Genomic DNA, 13,386 nt, shown 5'->3' on the forward strand with positions numbered 1-13,386 from the left:
ACTATAATTTACCCCTCAAAGAGCTACAATTCCCAGCACCCCTAACAAGCTACAGTTCCCAAGACTCTTTGGTGGAAGTCATGTGCTTTAAATGTATGCTGTGTGCACAGCCTTACTCTGGATCCTACCCATTCTCCTTATTTTCTTTTTGTGGATCCAACAATAAGATTCTCACCCTGCTGCCCATTGAGAATGCCTATTCACAACAGCAATTGTACAAAGTTTGCACTGAGCAGTGGAAAATCAAAGATATTTGAGAGCACCCCTTACAGACCTCTTTGTAGCCCAGAGGTATTGCAGCCCTCCAGATGTTTCTTACCTCGTAATGAGCCACACGCTGCGATTCTGATATTAGCTGAGCGCTGCACACTTTGCAGTAGCTTTCTGTGAATAATTCCTGGTCAATATCTGATGACTTCATCTGCTTATAGGGAAAAAAGAAAGGAAAACAATAAAAAATATGTGAATCGTTGTTGTCGCTGTCTTACTTGCAGCAGTTATAAAATAGCATTTCTCAAAGACCCATGAAAAGAGCTGTGCAAATAACTTTTCTGAGGAAAAGTTGGAGATAAAATCAAAATTGTTGTTACAATTGAATTAGACTATTAGAAGAAAGTCTGTGCAATTATGTAGAATGTAGAATTGTAGCTGACACTCGAACTCAGGACACAAGGGAGAAACATGCTAAGAGGAAGGCACACTTGGCAAACCCTCACTGTGATCAACTCCCACCAGGAAACCAATGTCCCCACTGCGGAAGGATGTGTGGGTCCCTAACTGGCCTCCACAGTCACCTAAGGACTCATTGTTAAAATCCGTGTTTTTGGAAGACAATCTTACTCGGCTATGAGGGATCGCCAAAGAAGAAGAAGTCAGTCCAATCCATCTGAGAAGAACTTGCTTCTCGTAAGTGCTGAAGTACAGAATAGAGTGAAAATGAGCTTTAAATGTGAAAGTTACATTTTATGCTACTTCTGATTTCAGGATTGAGAATGTCATAGAACATGCTTTAAATCAACAGACTTTAAATCCCTCTTGCAAGTTAATGGATATGGATTTTTTGAATATGAGTGAAAGTCATTATACCAGTGGCTGCAAAAACAGAAGACAGGATCAAGATTGGAATTGCTGTATTTGGATTATAGATAAGACTATGCGCAGGACCTAGGAATAATTATTTCCAGACGATCAGAACAAAGGAAGCCACTAAATTTGTTTAATTTGGAATGTATAATTGGCTTTATAAATTGTATTATGATTTGGTATGATTTGACATTGTAATGTTATTGTTTAGTCGTGTCCGATTCTTCGTGACCCCATTGTAATAATGTTACATTGTAATAATGTGGCCCATATTCATGACAAATTAATAAAAATTATATATATTTTTTAAAGATTGCATTGTGGACTTGGAAGGGACCCTGAGGATCATCTAGTCCAACCCCCTGCAATGCAAGAATCTCAACATGTTTGAAACCATACTGGCCTCTAGCAGTTTTATTGCTATATGTCAGTGATGGCAAGCCTTTCAGAGACCAAGTGCCCAAACTGCAACCCAAAACCAGCTTATTTAACGCAAAGTGTCAAAACGGCAATTTAACCTGTATATCTCGTTTTTTCTGTGTGTTTCATTTAAAAAAATGCTTTATTAATCATTTTTCATGTATATACAACACGTAGTTATCTTCATTTCAGTCAGTCCAATAAGGATATCTATGCTCACAAATAAAATTACATCTAATTTCAACTATGTGTTTTCTACCCAAACATAAGACCTCCCATTCTCTCCATGTTTCGCTTTGTAATAAACATATTACTTTAATTTGTTATTATTATTTGTAAAAATTCTCTTTTCTATTTTGATGTCATTTTCCTTTATATATAAAGGAGCACCTAGAAAGGAATGCTGTGATCACCAATAGTCAGCATGGATTTCTGAAAAATAAGTCATGTCAGACTAACCTGATCTCGTTTTTTGACAGAATTACAAGCCTGGTAGATGAAGGGAACGCAGTGGATGTAGCCTACCTTGATTTCAGCAAGGCATTCGACAAGGTGCCCCATGATATTCTTGTAAAGAAGCTGGTAAAATGCGGACTTGACTATGCTACCACTCAGTGGATTTGTAACTGGCTGACTGACCGAACCCAAAGGGTGCTCATCAATGGTTCCTCTTCATCCTGGAGAAGAGTGACTAGTAGGGTGCCACAGGGTTCTGTCTTGGGCCCGGTCTTATTCAACATCTTTATCAACGACTTGGATGATGGACTCAAGGGCATCCTGATCAAATTTGCAGATGACACCAAACTGGGAGGGGTGGCTAACACCCCAGAGGACAGGATCACACTTCAAAACAACCTTGACAGATTAGAGAACTGGGCCAAAACAAATAAGATGAACTTTAACAGTGAGAAATGTAAAGTATTGCACTTGGGCAAAAAAAATGTGAGGCACAAATACAAGATGGGTGACACCTGGCTTGAGAGCAGTACATGTGAAAAGGATCTAGGAGTCTTGGTTGACCACAAACTTGACATGAGCCAACAGTGTGATGCGGCAGCTAAAAAAGCCATTGCAATTCTGGGCTGCATCAATAGGAGTAGAGCATCTAGATCAAGGGAAGTAATAGTGCCACTGTATTCTGCTCTGGTCAGACCTCACCTGGAGTACTGTGTCCAGTTCTGGGCACCACAGTTCAAGAAGGACACTGACAAACTGGAACGTGTCCAGAGGAGGGCAACCAAAATGGTCAAAGGCCTGGAAACGATGCCTTATGAGGAACGGCTAAGGGAGCTGGGCATGTTTAGCCTGGAGAAGAGGAGGTTAAGGGGTGATATGATAGCCATGTTCAAATATATAAAAGGATGTCATATAGAGGAGGGAGAAAGGTTGTTTTCTGCTGCTCCAGAGAAGCGGATACGGAGCAATGGATCCAAACTACAAGAAAGAAGATTCCACCTAAACATTAGGAAGAACTTCCTGACAGTAAGAGCTGTTCGACTGTGGAATTTGCTGCCAAGTAGTGTGGTGGAGTCTCCTTCTTTGAAGGTCTTTAAGCAGAGGCTTGACAACCATATGTCAGGAGTGCTCTGATGGTGTTTCCTGCTTGGCAGGGGGTTGGACTCGATGGCCCTTGTGGTCTATTCCAACTCTATGATTCTATGATTCTATATCATTTACAGAAATCATTCAAAGGGAACTACTGCGCTTACATTACAATATTTTTCAAGTAGTTCTTGAAGTTATCCAATTCTAGAATGAACTCCCCAGGTTACAAATATTTCAGGTTACAAATGCCATTAATCTGGTAGAGTTGAGAACTTTGCCCCAGGATGAGAACGGAAATGGTGTGCTGGCGGCGCAGTAGCAGCTAGAGGCCCCATTAGCAAAAGCGCACCTCTAGTTAAGAACAGTTTCAGGTTAAGAACGGACCTCTAGAACGAATTAAGTTCGCAACTAGAGGTACCACTGTATTGAAACCAGTCACTCATTTGATCCCTTACTTCTTCAAATGTTTTTAATTTTAATTGGTTTCCTTCCTCCTTAAGTAATGTTCGGTAGGTGGGCCAATTCCTACTTGAATTTTTCCTCTTTATGGCTAATGCCTCAGTTGGTGAGATCCACCATGGTGTCTTCTGTTCTAGAAAGTCTCTATATTTATCCCAGGCTTTAAATAAGGATTTTTGGTAAAATCCTTGTGTATTTTAGCTTTTTCATAAATCAGATATGCATGCTGTCAGGGGTTTAGGAGCAGAGGCAAGGGCAAGGGAGGAAACAGAGAGCGAAGGGGAGGAGGCAGAAGAAAAGATGAGTGATGACGACGACCCGAGATCTCCGAGTCTTTCCAGTGAATCAGAGGATTCACAGAAAGGAGCACCAGTGGCCAGGGCAAGGGGGGAGTCTAGGGGGGCACCCCAGGAAGATAGAGCCAGAGGGGACTCAGAGGAGAGCAGTTGGAAATCGGGACCAGCGTCACCGCCAGAGAGCAGGGAAGAGGAAAGGAGCCAGGGGGAAAGCGCTGGCAGCTCACCACAGGAGGGAGGGCACGAGTCAGGAGTGGCCACACCTCCATCGGGGAGCGAAGAAACGGTTAAGCGGAAAGTGGAAGGTTGGGCGCGCGCGCCAAGTTCAAATGCAGAGGAAGGTGGCGCAGTAAGCAGCCCGGAAAGGGAGCCAGGTCCTAAAGCCCGGCGCAAGGAGACAGGAGGGTCCGGGGGGTCAGCGTCAGAAGAATCCCGGAAGGAAGAGACCCCGGGGGGTAGAGGGACCCTGAGGAGGACAGTCAGGCGGAAAAGGTGGAGCCGGGCTAGGATACTAAGTTGGTGCACACGGGGCGGAGACTCAGACGGAGCTTCGCCGATCTAGCTACTAGACGTAGAGTTGCGCGCAGCAGCGTGAGAATGGAAACTGTAACTCAATAAAGACTTTTACTTAATGATCGCTGGCTAGCGTGATCCTCTGTGAGCTAGGATCTTCAAGCAGCTCTGACAGTAAGCTCCGTCTCGTAATTGTGGGCATCTACAGCCTCGAGGAGGGGAGAGAAGCAGGTGCCTACTAGCGAGCTCACGAACGGCAGACGACATGACGGCTGAGCAGCAGATAGAGGAACTCAGAAAAGCAGTGTCACAACTGAATGCCGAGGCTCTCGCATCCAGGAAGAGAGAGGAGGAGGCAGCTGCCGCCTGCAGGGATCTCCAGGTCAGGTTAGACGTGCTGACAAAGCAGACACCCAAGCAGGAGGGAATTGGGTTGGCGAGACGAACAGGCGGTCTGGTCTCTCACTTCGATGGGAACCTGCAACAGTATCCCAACTTTAGAGCAGACGTACTGTGCGCACTGCAACTGCTGAATAAAGACTTTAGAGATGAGCAAGAGAAAGTGGGATTCATCATGTCCCATTTGCATGGGGATGCTAAAGCATGGCTGCGCAATTTATGGAGAGATAAGGATCCGGCACTCCAAAATGCGGATGCCTTTATTAAAGCGATGGATGGGTGTTTTTTATCAAGCATTGACGTGGATCTTGCCCGGAAGGAGGTGCATGGACTAAGGCAAGGGAGGGCCAGCGTGAGGCAGTACCATGCCCGCTTTTTCGCTTTGGTCAGTGCCCTGGAATGGGACAGAGATTCGGCCCCTGTAAGAGACCTCTTTTGGGAGGGGCTGCACAGCTCGATTAAAGATGAGATCGCGAGGGGGGAGAGACCCCGGACCACCCAGGAGGTCGTTCAGAGGGCACTGGCAGTGGGGGTGCGGCTGGAAGAACGTCCGTGGAGCAGGGACGAAGGGCGTGGAGGGTGCGAACCAGCCAGGGGCTCCTCCTTCCTTCCCAGAGAAGCAGCGCGTGCGCAATCCACGCCTCCGCCAGGAGGAGGAGTGGAACCTATGGAGGTGGGAGGTGCAAGGGCTCAGTCAGCAACCAGAGCCCTAGCACCGGCAGCAGTGAAAGCGAAGCCTCCTAGAGGGAACAGGAAGTGTTACGTCTGTGAGGAGCCAGGGCATATGGCGAAAGAGTGTCCCCAGAGGGTCCACAAGCTCACTGCAGCCTCAGCAATGGTGACTGCAGCAACGCAGCAAGGAGGACCACAGCAGGGAAACGACGCAGTCTGGCTGGAGGAAGAGGCCCTGGGGCCCAGCCAGACGTGTTAATGACGCAGTCCCCAGAGATTTTACAGCCCGTGAACCCCCTCCCGCCCAAACCAGTAGTGAGGCTCACCGCATCTCTCCAGCTGCCCAATGGAATCACCATGGACGTGCCAATCACAGTTGACTCGGGCAGCAATGCGGACTTTATAGGGCAGGACTTTGTCGACAAGCACGCTATACAGTTGCTGCCGGCCACACTGCCCCTGCAGGTTGTCACGGTGGATGGCAGGGAGTTGCTAGGGGGGCAAGTGGTGAAGCAGACGCCACCGATGGCGATGCGACTTGGGAATCACAAAGAAATCATCAGCTTCAATGTCACTCAACTATCGGAAACGCCCATTGTATTGGGAATGAGTTGGCTGGACAAGCACAGCCCAACGCTGGCTTGGTACCAGAGGCAGCTGATCTTCGGCTCTTCCTTTTGTGCTGAACACTGCATCGTGCCCCGGCAGGAAGGAGAGGAAGAGGAGTCACAGCTGCTGCTAGGCACGCTGCAAGCGATTCCCCACAAGTACGCAGAATTTTTTGAAGTTTTCTGCGAGAAGGAGGCAGACAGGCTACCCCCTCACAGACCATATGACTGCAAAATTGACCTGCTGCCAGGGGTGGCGCTGCCTAAAGGGAAACTGTATTCCATGTCAGAGGACGAACTGCAGGAACTCAAAGAGTTCATAGATCATAATTTGGAGCGCGGTTTCATCCGAGAGTCCAAGGCAGCAGGGGGCAGTCCTGTATTCTTTGTTAAAATCGAGACACGCCCCAAAAAAGACTGGTAGTGGACTATCGCATTTTAAACAATGGGACCAAGCCATCGGACTTCCCCATGCCCCGAATCGACGACCTCCTCGCAAAGGTACGCAAGGGAAAAGTGTTCACCAAGTTAGACCTGCGAGGGGCGTACAACCTCATTCGCATGCGGGAGGGGGATGAGTGGAAGACGGCCATGTTCACGCCACTGGGTACCTACGAATATAGAGTTATGCCTTTTGGATTGCAAAATGGCTCCCACGTTTTTCAAGCTTTCATGCATCACGTGTTGGCGGGACTTCTCTACAAGACGTGCGTCTGTTTCTTAGATGACATCCTGATCTTTTCGGAATCGCAGCAGGAGCATGACGGACACGTCAAGGAAGTGCTGAGCAGGCTAAAGCAACATAGGCTCTATGCCAAGCTGGAGAAGTGCCAATTTGACGTGACGGAGGTGGATTTTCTGGGCTACAAGTTGTCTGACAAGGGGCTCGCCATGGACAGCGCCAAGGTTCGAGCGGTATTGGATTGGAAGAGTCCATGCAACCGGAAGGAGGTCCAACGGTTTGTCGGCTTTGCGAACTTCTATCGCAAGTTTATCAAGGGCTTCGCTATGCAGACAGCGGCCATCACAGACACGCTTAGCTCCAAGAAAAAGAAGTTCGTTTGGACAGAGCAGGCGGAGCAGTCCTTTCAGGCACTCAAGCGTCTCTTCGCGTCGGAAGAGCAGCTGCTTCACGTCAACCCCAGCAGGCCGATGAGGGTGGAGACAGACGCCTCGGACAGAGCCGTGGGGGCGGTCCTGCTGCAAAAGGACCCGCAGGGGGTGTGGCGACCGGGAGCGTTTTACTCCAGGAAGCTCAGCAAGTCCGAGCAGAACTACACCATCTGGGACAGGGAGTTGCTGGCCATTCATGCAGCGTTCAAAGCGTGGAGGCACTTCCTGATCGGCGCCAAGCACACGGTGCAGGTTTGCACGGACCACAAGAATCTGGAGCACTGGCGCACGGCACAGTTCCTAAACCAGAGGCAGATACGTTGGGCTGAGTTCTTTGCGAACTTTGACTTCCGCATAGAGTATGTCCCGGGGGACACCAACATCATGGCGGACGCTCTCTCCCGTAAGCCGCAGTATCTGGAGGACGCAACGCCAGCAGCCGCCATGCACATCTTCGCACCAACAGTGTGGGCGTGCGCCGCGGCAACCGTGGACCTGGAGGCGGTGCGACGAGCGTTGCAGGATGACTCCTTCGCGCAAGCAAAGATGGCAGAGGTGCAAAGGGGCAAGGCAGCGGCCGACGGTTTCCAGCTACGAGATGGTTTGCTCATCCGTAAAGGGGCCATCTACGTGCCGGGAGACGACCTTCGCGCCAAGGTGCTGCAGCAGCTGCACGACGTGCCCACTGCCGGGCACTTCGGCAAGGAGAAGACGGTGGAGTTAGTAGCCAGGGGTTTCTGGTGGCCTGGAATGAGAGGGGAGGTCGCAGACTACGTGGCGAGGTGTGACACCTGCCAGAGGGCCAAGCCAGTGCACAGACCACCGGCCGGACTGTTGGAACCGCTGCAAACTCCGGTCGAACCTTGGGAAAGGGTGGCCCTGGACTTTGTCACGGATCTGCCCAGCTCGAGGGGCAAGACGGCAGTGCTGGTGGTGGTGGACCTGTTTTCCAAGATGGCACATTTCATTCCGTGTGCTAAGGTGGCCACGGCGGAGCAAACCGCCAAACTGTTCATAGACCACGTGTTCAAGGTTCACGGTCTGCCACAGTCTATTCTGTCCGACCGGGGGCGGCAGTTCATCTCGAATTTCTGGCAGAAGCTGATGGGCTTCCTGAACGTCAAGATCAACCTGGCGTCGGCGAGACACCCGCAGACCAACGGGCAAGCGGAACGGGTCAATGCCATCATGCAGCAGTACCTGAGATGTTATGCAAATCAACAGCCTGCGACGTGGGTGGATTACCTGCCGCTTGCCGAGTTCGCCTACAACAACACGAAGCACGTGTCCACGGGGGTCACGCCGTTCTTCGCCAACAACGGGAGGCACCCCAGAACCTTCCCGGGACTGGAAAGGATGGGGGAGGGGGAGCCGCAGACAGCAGATGCGTTCGCGTCGGAGCTGCAGGAAGTCCACGATCAGCTGATGCGCCACCTGGAGCTGGCCAAGCACGCATACAAGGTACAAGCGGACAAACACAGAAGGGTTGGCGAAGAGCTCCACGTGGGAGACTGGGTCTGGTTAGCAGCCCACGCAGTGCCGGCCAGGTTGTTGGCCAAGAAGAAACTAGGGCATAAACAACTGGGGCCCTACCAAGTCGAAGAGCAGGTCAACCCGGTAGCTTTCAGACTGGCACTTCCGGAGGGTTCCAGAATGCATCCGGTATTCCACAGATCGGTGCTCACTCCCTACAAGGCACCGCACAGGTTCCAGGAACCCGGAACGGCGCCGAGTCCGGTCAGAGACAGAACAGGGCACGCGGGAGTGGCACAGAAGGAGCGCATCAACGAAGTCACGGAGATTTTGGACTCCAGATGGGGGGAAGAGGGGGTAGAATACTTTCTCGCCAAGGAGGGCACCCCGGCCAGTGCGAACAGCTGGGTGCCGGGCTACGCCTTGGACGAACCTCTGCTCAAAGACGAGTTTCATGCCCTCTTCCCACATAGACCTATGCCAGCAGACTTTTTCGACGACTGGCTTTTCACGCCCACGCTTTCGGCCAGCACGTTCCGGGGGTTCGACTCGGACGAGGACCCGACACGAGACGTCCGTTCCCCGGAGGGGTCACCCTCGGGATCTGCATCAGAACCCTCGTATTGGTGGGACGATAGGCCAGAGGAGCAGTTCCGCAGAAAGTGGCTGGAATGCTCAGGACGAGCAACGCCGCCAGGAGGAAGTGAGGGAGAGACGGACATGGACATTTTCGGGGACGACCCTGGTTTCGAGCACGGCGGCACAGAGATGGAAGCGGAGGTGACCGTCGTCGACGAGAGCAGGGAGGAAGACCCGGGAGACTTCAGATGGAGACCCGCCACGGGAAGCGAACGATATCCGACGTTCGTCCCTTTGCAACAGCAGCACCCAGCTCCAGCACCGGAAGGAGGGGAGGGGGGAATGGGGGGCTTCGAGGGGGGGATGGATGTCAGGGGTTTAGGAGCAGAGGCAAGGGCAAGGGAGGAAACAGAGAGCGAAGGGGAGGAGGCAGAAGAAAAGATGAGTGATGACGACGACCCGAGATCTCCGAGTCTTTCCAGTGAATCAGAGGATTCACAGAAAGGAGCACCAGTGGCCAGGGCAAGGGGGGAGTCTAGGGGGGCACCCCAGGAAGATAGAGCCAGAGGGGACTCAGAGGAGAGCAGTTGGAAATCGGGACCAGCGTCACCGCCAGAGAGCAGGGAAGAGGAAAGGAGCCAGGGGGCAAGCACTGGCAGCTCACCACAGGAGGGAGGGCACGAGTCAGGAGTGGCCACACCTCCATCGGGGAGCGAAGAAACGGTTAAGCGGAAAGTGGAAGGTTGGGCGCGCGCGCCAAGTTCAAATGCAGAGGAAGGTGGCGCAGTAAGCAGCCCGGAAAGGGAGCCAGGTCCTAAAGCAAGGAGACAGGAGGGTCCGGGGGGTCAGCGTCAGAAGAATCCCGGAAGGAAGAGACCCCGGGGGGTAGAGGGACCCAGAGGAGGACAGTCAGGCGGAAAAGGTGGAGCCGGGCTAGGATATTAAGTTGGTGCACACGGGGCGGAGACTCAGACGGAGCTTCGCCGATCTAGCTACTAGACGTAGAGTTGCGCGCAGCAGCGTGAGAATGGAAACTGTAACTCAATAAAGACTTTTACTTAATGATCACTGGCTAGCGTGATCCTCTGTGAGCTAGGATCTTCAAGCAGCTCTGACACATGCCAATCATATCTGATATTGAATCCTTCAAGATCTAATGTCTGGGTTCCCCATTACAGTGGTACCTCGGGCTTAATTAAGTACTTAATTAATTCTGGAGGTCTGTTCTTAACCTGAAACTGTTCTTAACCTGAAGCACCACTTTAGCTAATGGGACCTCCCACTGCTGCTGCGCCGCCGGAGCATGATTTCTGTTCTCATCCTGAAGCAAAGTTCTTAACCTGAAGCACTATTTCTGAGTTAGCGGAGTCTGTAACCTGAGTGTATGTAACCTGAAGCATATGTAACCCGAGGTACCACTGTATACACCATTCCCTTAACCAGGTGAGACAGACTGCCTCATAGTACAGTGAGAAGCCTCCTCTGTCCTTAGTGTCAATGAGTATTTGATGTCTTATTCTAGGCCTCTTCCCCTGCCAGATAAATTTTGAGGTGTATCGTTGCCATTCCCTGAAGCGGTCTGTCCCACCCAGTATCAGGATTGATTGGAAAAGGAATTATAATTTGGGGAGCACATTCATTTTTATTATAGAGATCCTTCTTAAAACGCATAATTTCAATTTGCTACAGGTATCCAAGTTTCTTCTGATTTCAGCCCAAGCTGGGACATAATTATCCTGGTATAAGTTCCAGTTACAGATAGGTAGCCGTGTTGGTCTGCCATAGTCAAAATAAAAAAGTTCCTTCCAGTAGCACCTTAAAGACCAACTAAGTTAGTTCTTGGTATGAGCTTTCGTGTGCATGCACACTTCTTCAGATACACTGAAACAGAAGTTGCCAGATCCCTTGCACACTTCTTCAGATACACTGAAACAGAAGTTGCCAGATCAACTGGGATCTGGCAACTTCTGTTTCAGTGTATCTGAAGAAGTGTGCATGCACTGGTATAAGTTGATATTCTTTGAGGATATCCAAATGCGCAAATATTTAGCTTTTTGGCAGATCTTTAATCCTGATGTTTTTTCTAAGTCTGCTCTTTCTTCATTTGTTATATTTTTGACTAATATTTTAGTTTTTGTCTTATTCAATTTAAAGCCTGCCACCTTGTCAAAATTTTCCATCACCTCAATTGATCTATGAAGACTTTCTTTAGGGGTTTCTGTCATCACCAGCAGGTCATCAGCGAATGCCTTCACTTTATACACCCTTTCTCCTAGTGTTATTCCTTTAATCATATTATCTTCTCATATCATCTTATTTAATACAGTGGTACCTCGTTTTGAGTCCGCCCCGTTTAGCATCCATTTCATGGAACGTCTGCAGCAAACCTGGAAGTACTGGAATGGGTTACTTCCGGGTTTGCCACTCGCACACTCGCAGAAGCACAAAATCACACTTCAAGCATGCGCAGAAGCACAAAACCGCTCCACACGCATGCTCAGAGCGGCACTTTGTCGAGAGTCCCTTTCGTCGGGTTAGGGTCCCTTTCGTTGAGCATCCGGGGCTCCGGAACAGATACTGGACTCAAAACAAGGTACCAATGTACTTCCAAGATCAAAATAAATATTAAAGGAGACAGCGGGCAGCCTTGGCGTGTTCCCTTGCTTATTGGTCATTCTTCTTCTTTTCTGTGAGTTTCATGCTTCTTCTTTATGACTGCTGTTGTAATAAATAATCCTTCTTAAAAGTTATTGCATTACATTCTTCATTAAATTATTTTCCCATTGATATATAATTTTATGGTATAACTTAGTGCTTTTTTTCTAAAATAAATGTTTAGAGGTACTCTCATCTTGACTCATGAAAATCACCACGGGGGGTGGGGTGGAATAAATACAGTTCAAATCGGGGGAAATAAATACAGTGGTACCTCAGTTTTCAAACAGCTTAGTTCTCGAACTACTTGGAACCTGAACGCTTCAAACCTGGAAATGAGTGTTCCAGTTTTGGAACTTTTTTCGGAAGTTGAACATGCTCTCTTCTGAGTATAACTTCCATTTTGAATGCCACACTTGTTTTCCTAGTGAGGAAAGGCACCTGCCACCCTCCAACGCTGGGTTCTGCCGTTGCAGCCACAACATCAACCACCCCCTCCTCCAGCTCTGGCAGCTCCGGCACTGAGTGAGGCTGGGCCAGGGCAGAAAGCGAGCAGGCAAGGGATGTTGCCACTGCCACCCCCCGCCTGCTCCCACTTGCAGGCGAGTAGGAGTGGGAACGGGCTGCTCCGCTAGGCAGTGTTGCTGCTTACATGGGAACAGGAGCTGGATCAGGGCTGCTCAACTGGGGAGGTGCAGGATCCCTCACACTTTCCATTGAGGGGTTCGCAGCTGCACTCCCCTCAAGGGAGAAGTTTAAAGCAGCCCCCACCTCCGCATCAGATCCCCTGCAACCCCGTGAAGGCAGCCAGGCTGAATAGTTGCTGGGGTTGGGGAAGGTGGAGGCAGCCCAGAAGCTGCACCTGAGAGCCCCTGCACCACCTGAAAGCAGCCAGGCACTCCTTAGATGAGCTGCCCGATCCTGCTCCTACTTGCTTGCAAGCAGGAGTGGAGGCGGGGATCTCTCAGCACAAAGTGCACTCCACTTCTGAGAGATCCCCACCTCCACTACTGCTTGCACTTGAGCCCTACTCTCCCCCTCACCCCCAGCAGAGAAGCAGCTGCCCTGCTGGGGCGACGCCTGCCATAAGTTCGCCACCATTGCTATATGTCTTGCCACCCAAATTCCACCAAAGAAATCCTTTTTCATTGTACTTTTCAGAACAAAGGCATAAATTAGACATTACAAAAACCATTTCCAGAGGGGCTGCTGTGTGAACCTCTTGCAGAAAAGACAACAAAAAGCTTTGTAGCACATTAAAGGCTACCCAATGTATTATGGCATAAGCTTTCCTATACGACAGTCCCCAATTTGAACTATAAAATTGTGATTTTTCTTTAGTCAAAATGAGAGTACCCCTAAACATTTTTTTAGAAAAAAGCATTGTGTATATGGATACTGTTTATGTCTTTTGACATGGTGTTATTCTACTTTTGTGTGTGAATATATTTATATACACTCTTAGATAGTAAGTGGAAATAATTAAATAAACCAATAAGCAAACTAGCAGCATGCTGCCAGGCTCTGCCACACCTCAACAACCTTGACTTTCGCTTTTCGTAGGAAACACG

General features: G+C 49.7%; 1 protein-coding gene across 3 annotated transcripts in view; it reads right to left on the minus strand.

Moving 5' to 3' along the window:
• ZMAT4 (zinc finger matrin-type 4) overlaps positions 1 to 13,386 on the minus strand; it is a 252,599-nt gene that overhangs the window by 177,062 nt on the left and 62,151 nt on the right. For all 3 annotated transcript variants that reach the window (XM_083514429.1, XM_083514430.1, XM_083514428.1), the window contains exon 2: positions 320 to 421. In XM_083514429.1, the coding sequence (XP_083370555.1) occupies positions 320 to 421 (102 nt within the window). The remainder of the gene's footprint in view (positions 1 to 319; positions 422 to 13,386) is intronic.

Source organism: Podarcis liolepis (assembly GCF_965112155.1).
Source record: "Podarcis liolepis genome assembly, chromosome: 7".
NCBI lineage: Eukaryota > Metazoa > Chordata > Lepidosauria > Squamata > Lacertidae > Podarcis > Podarcis liolepis.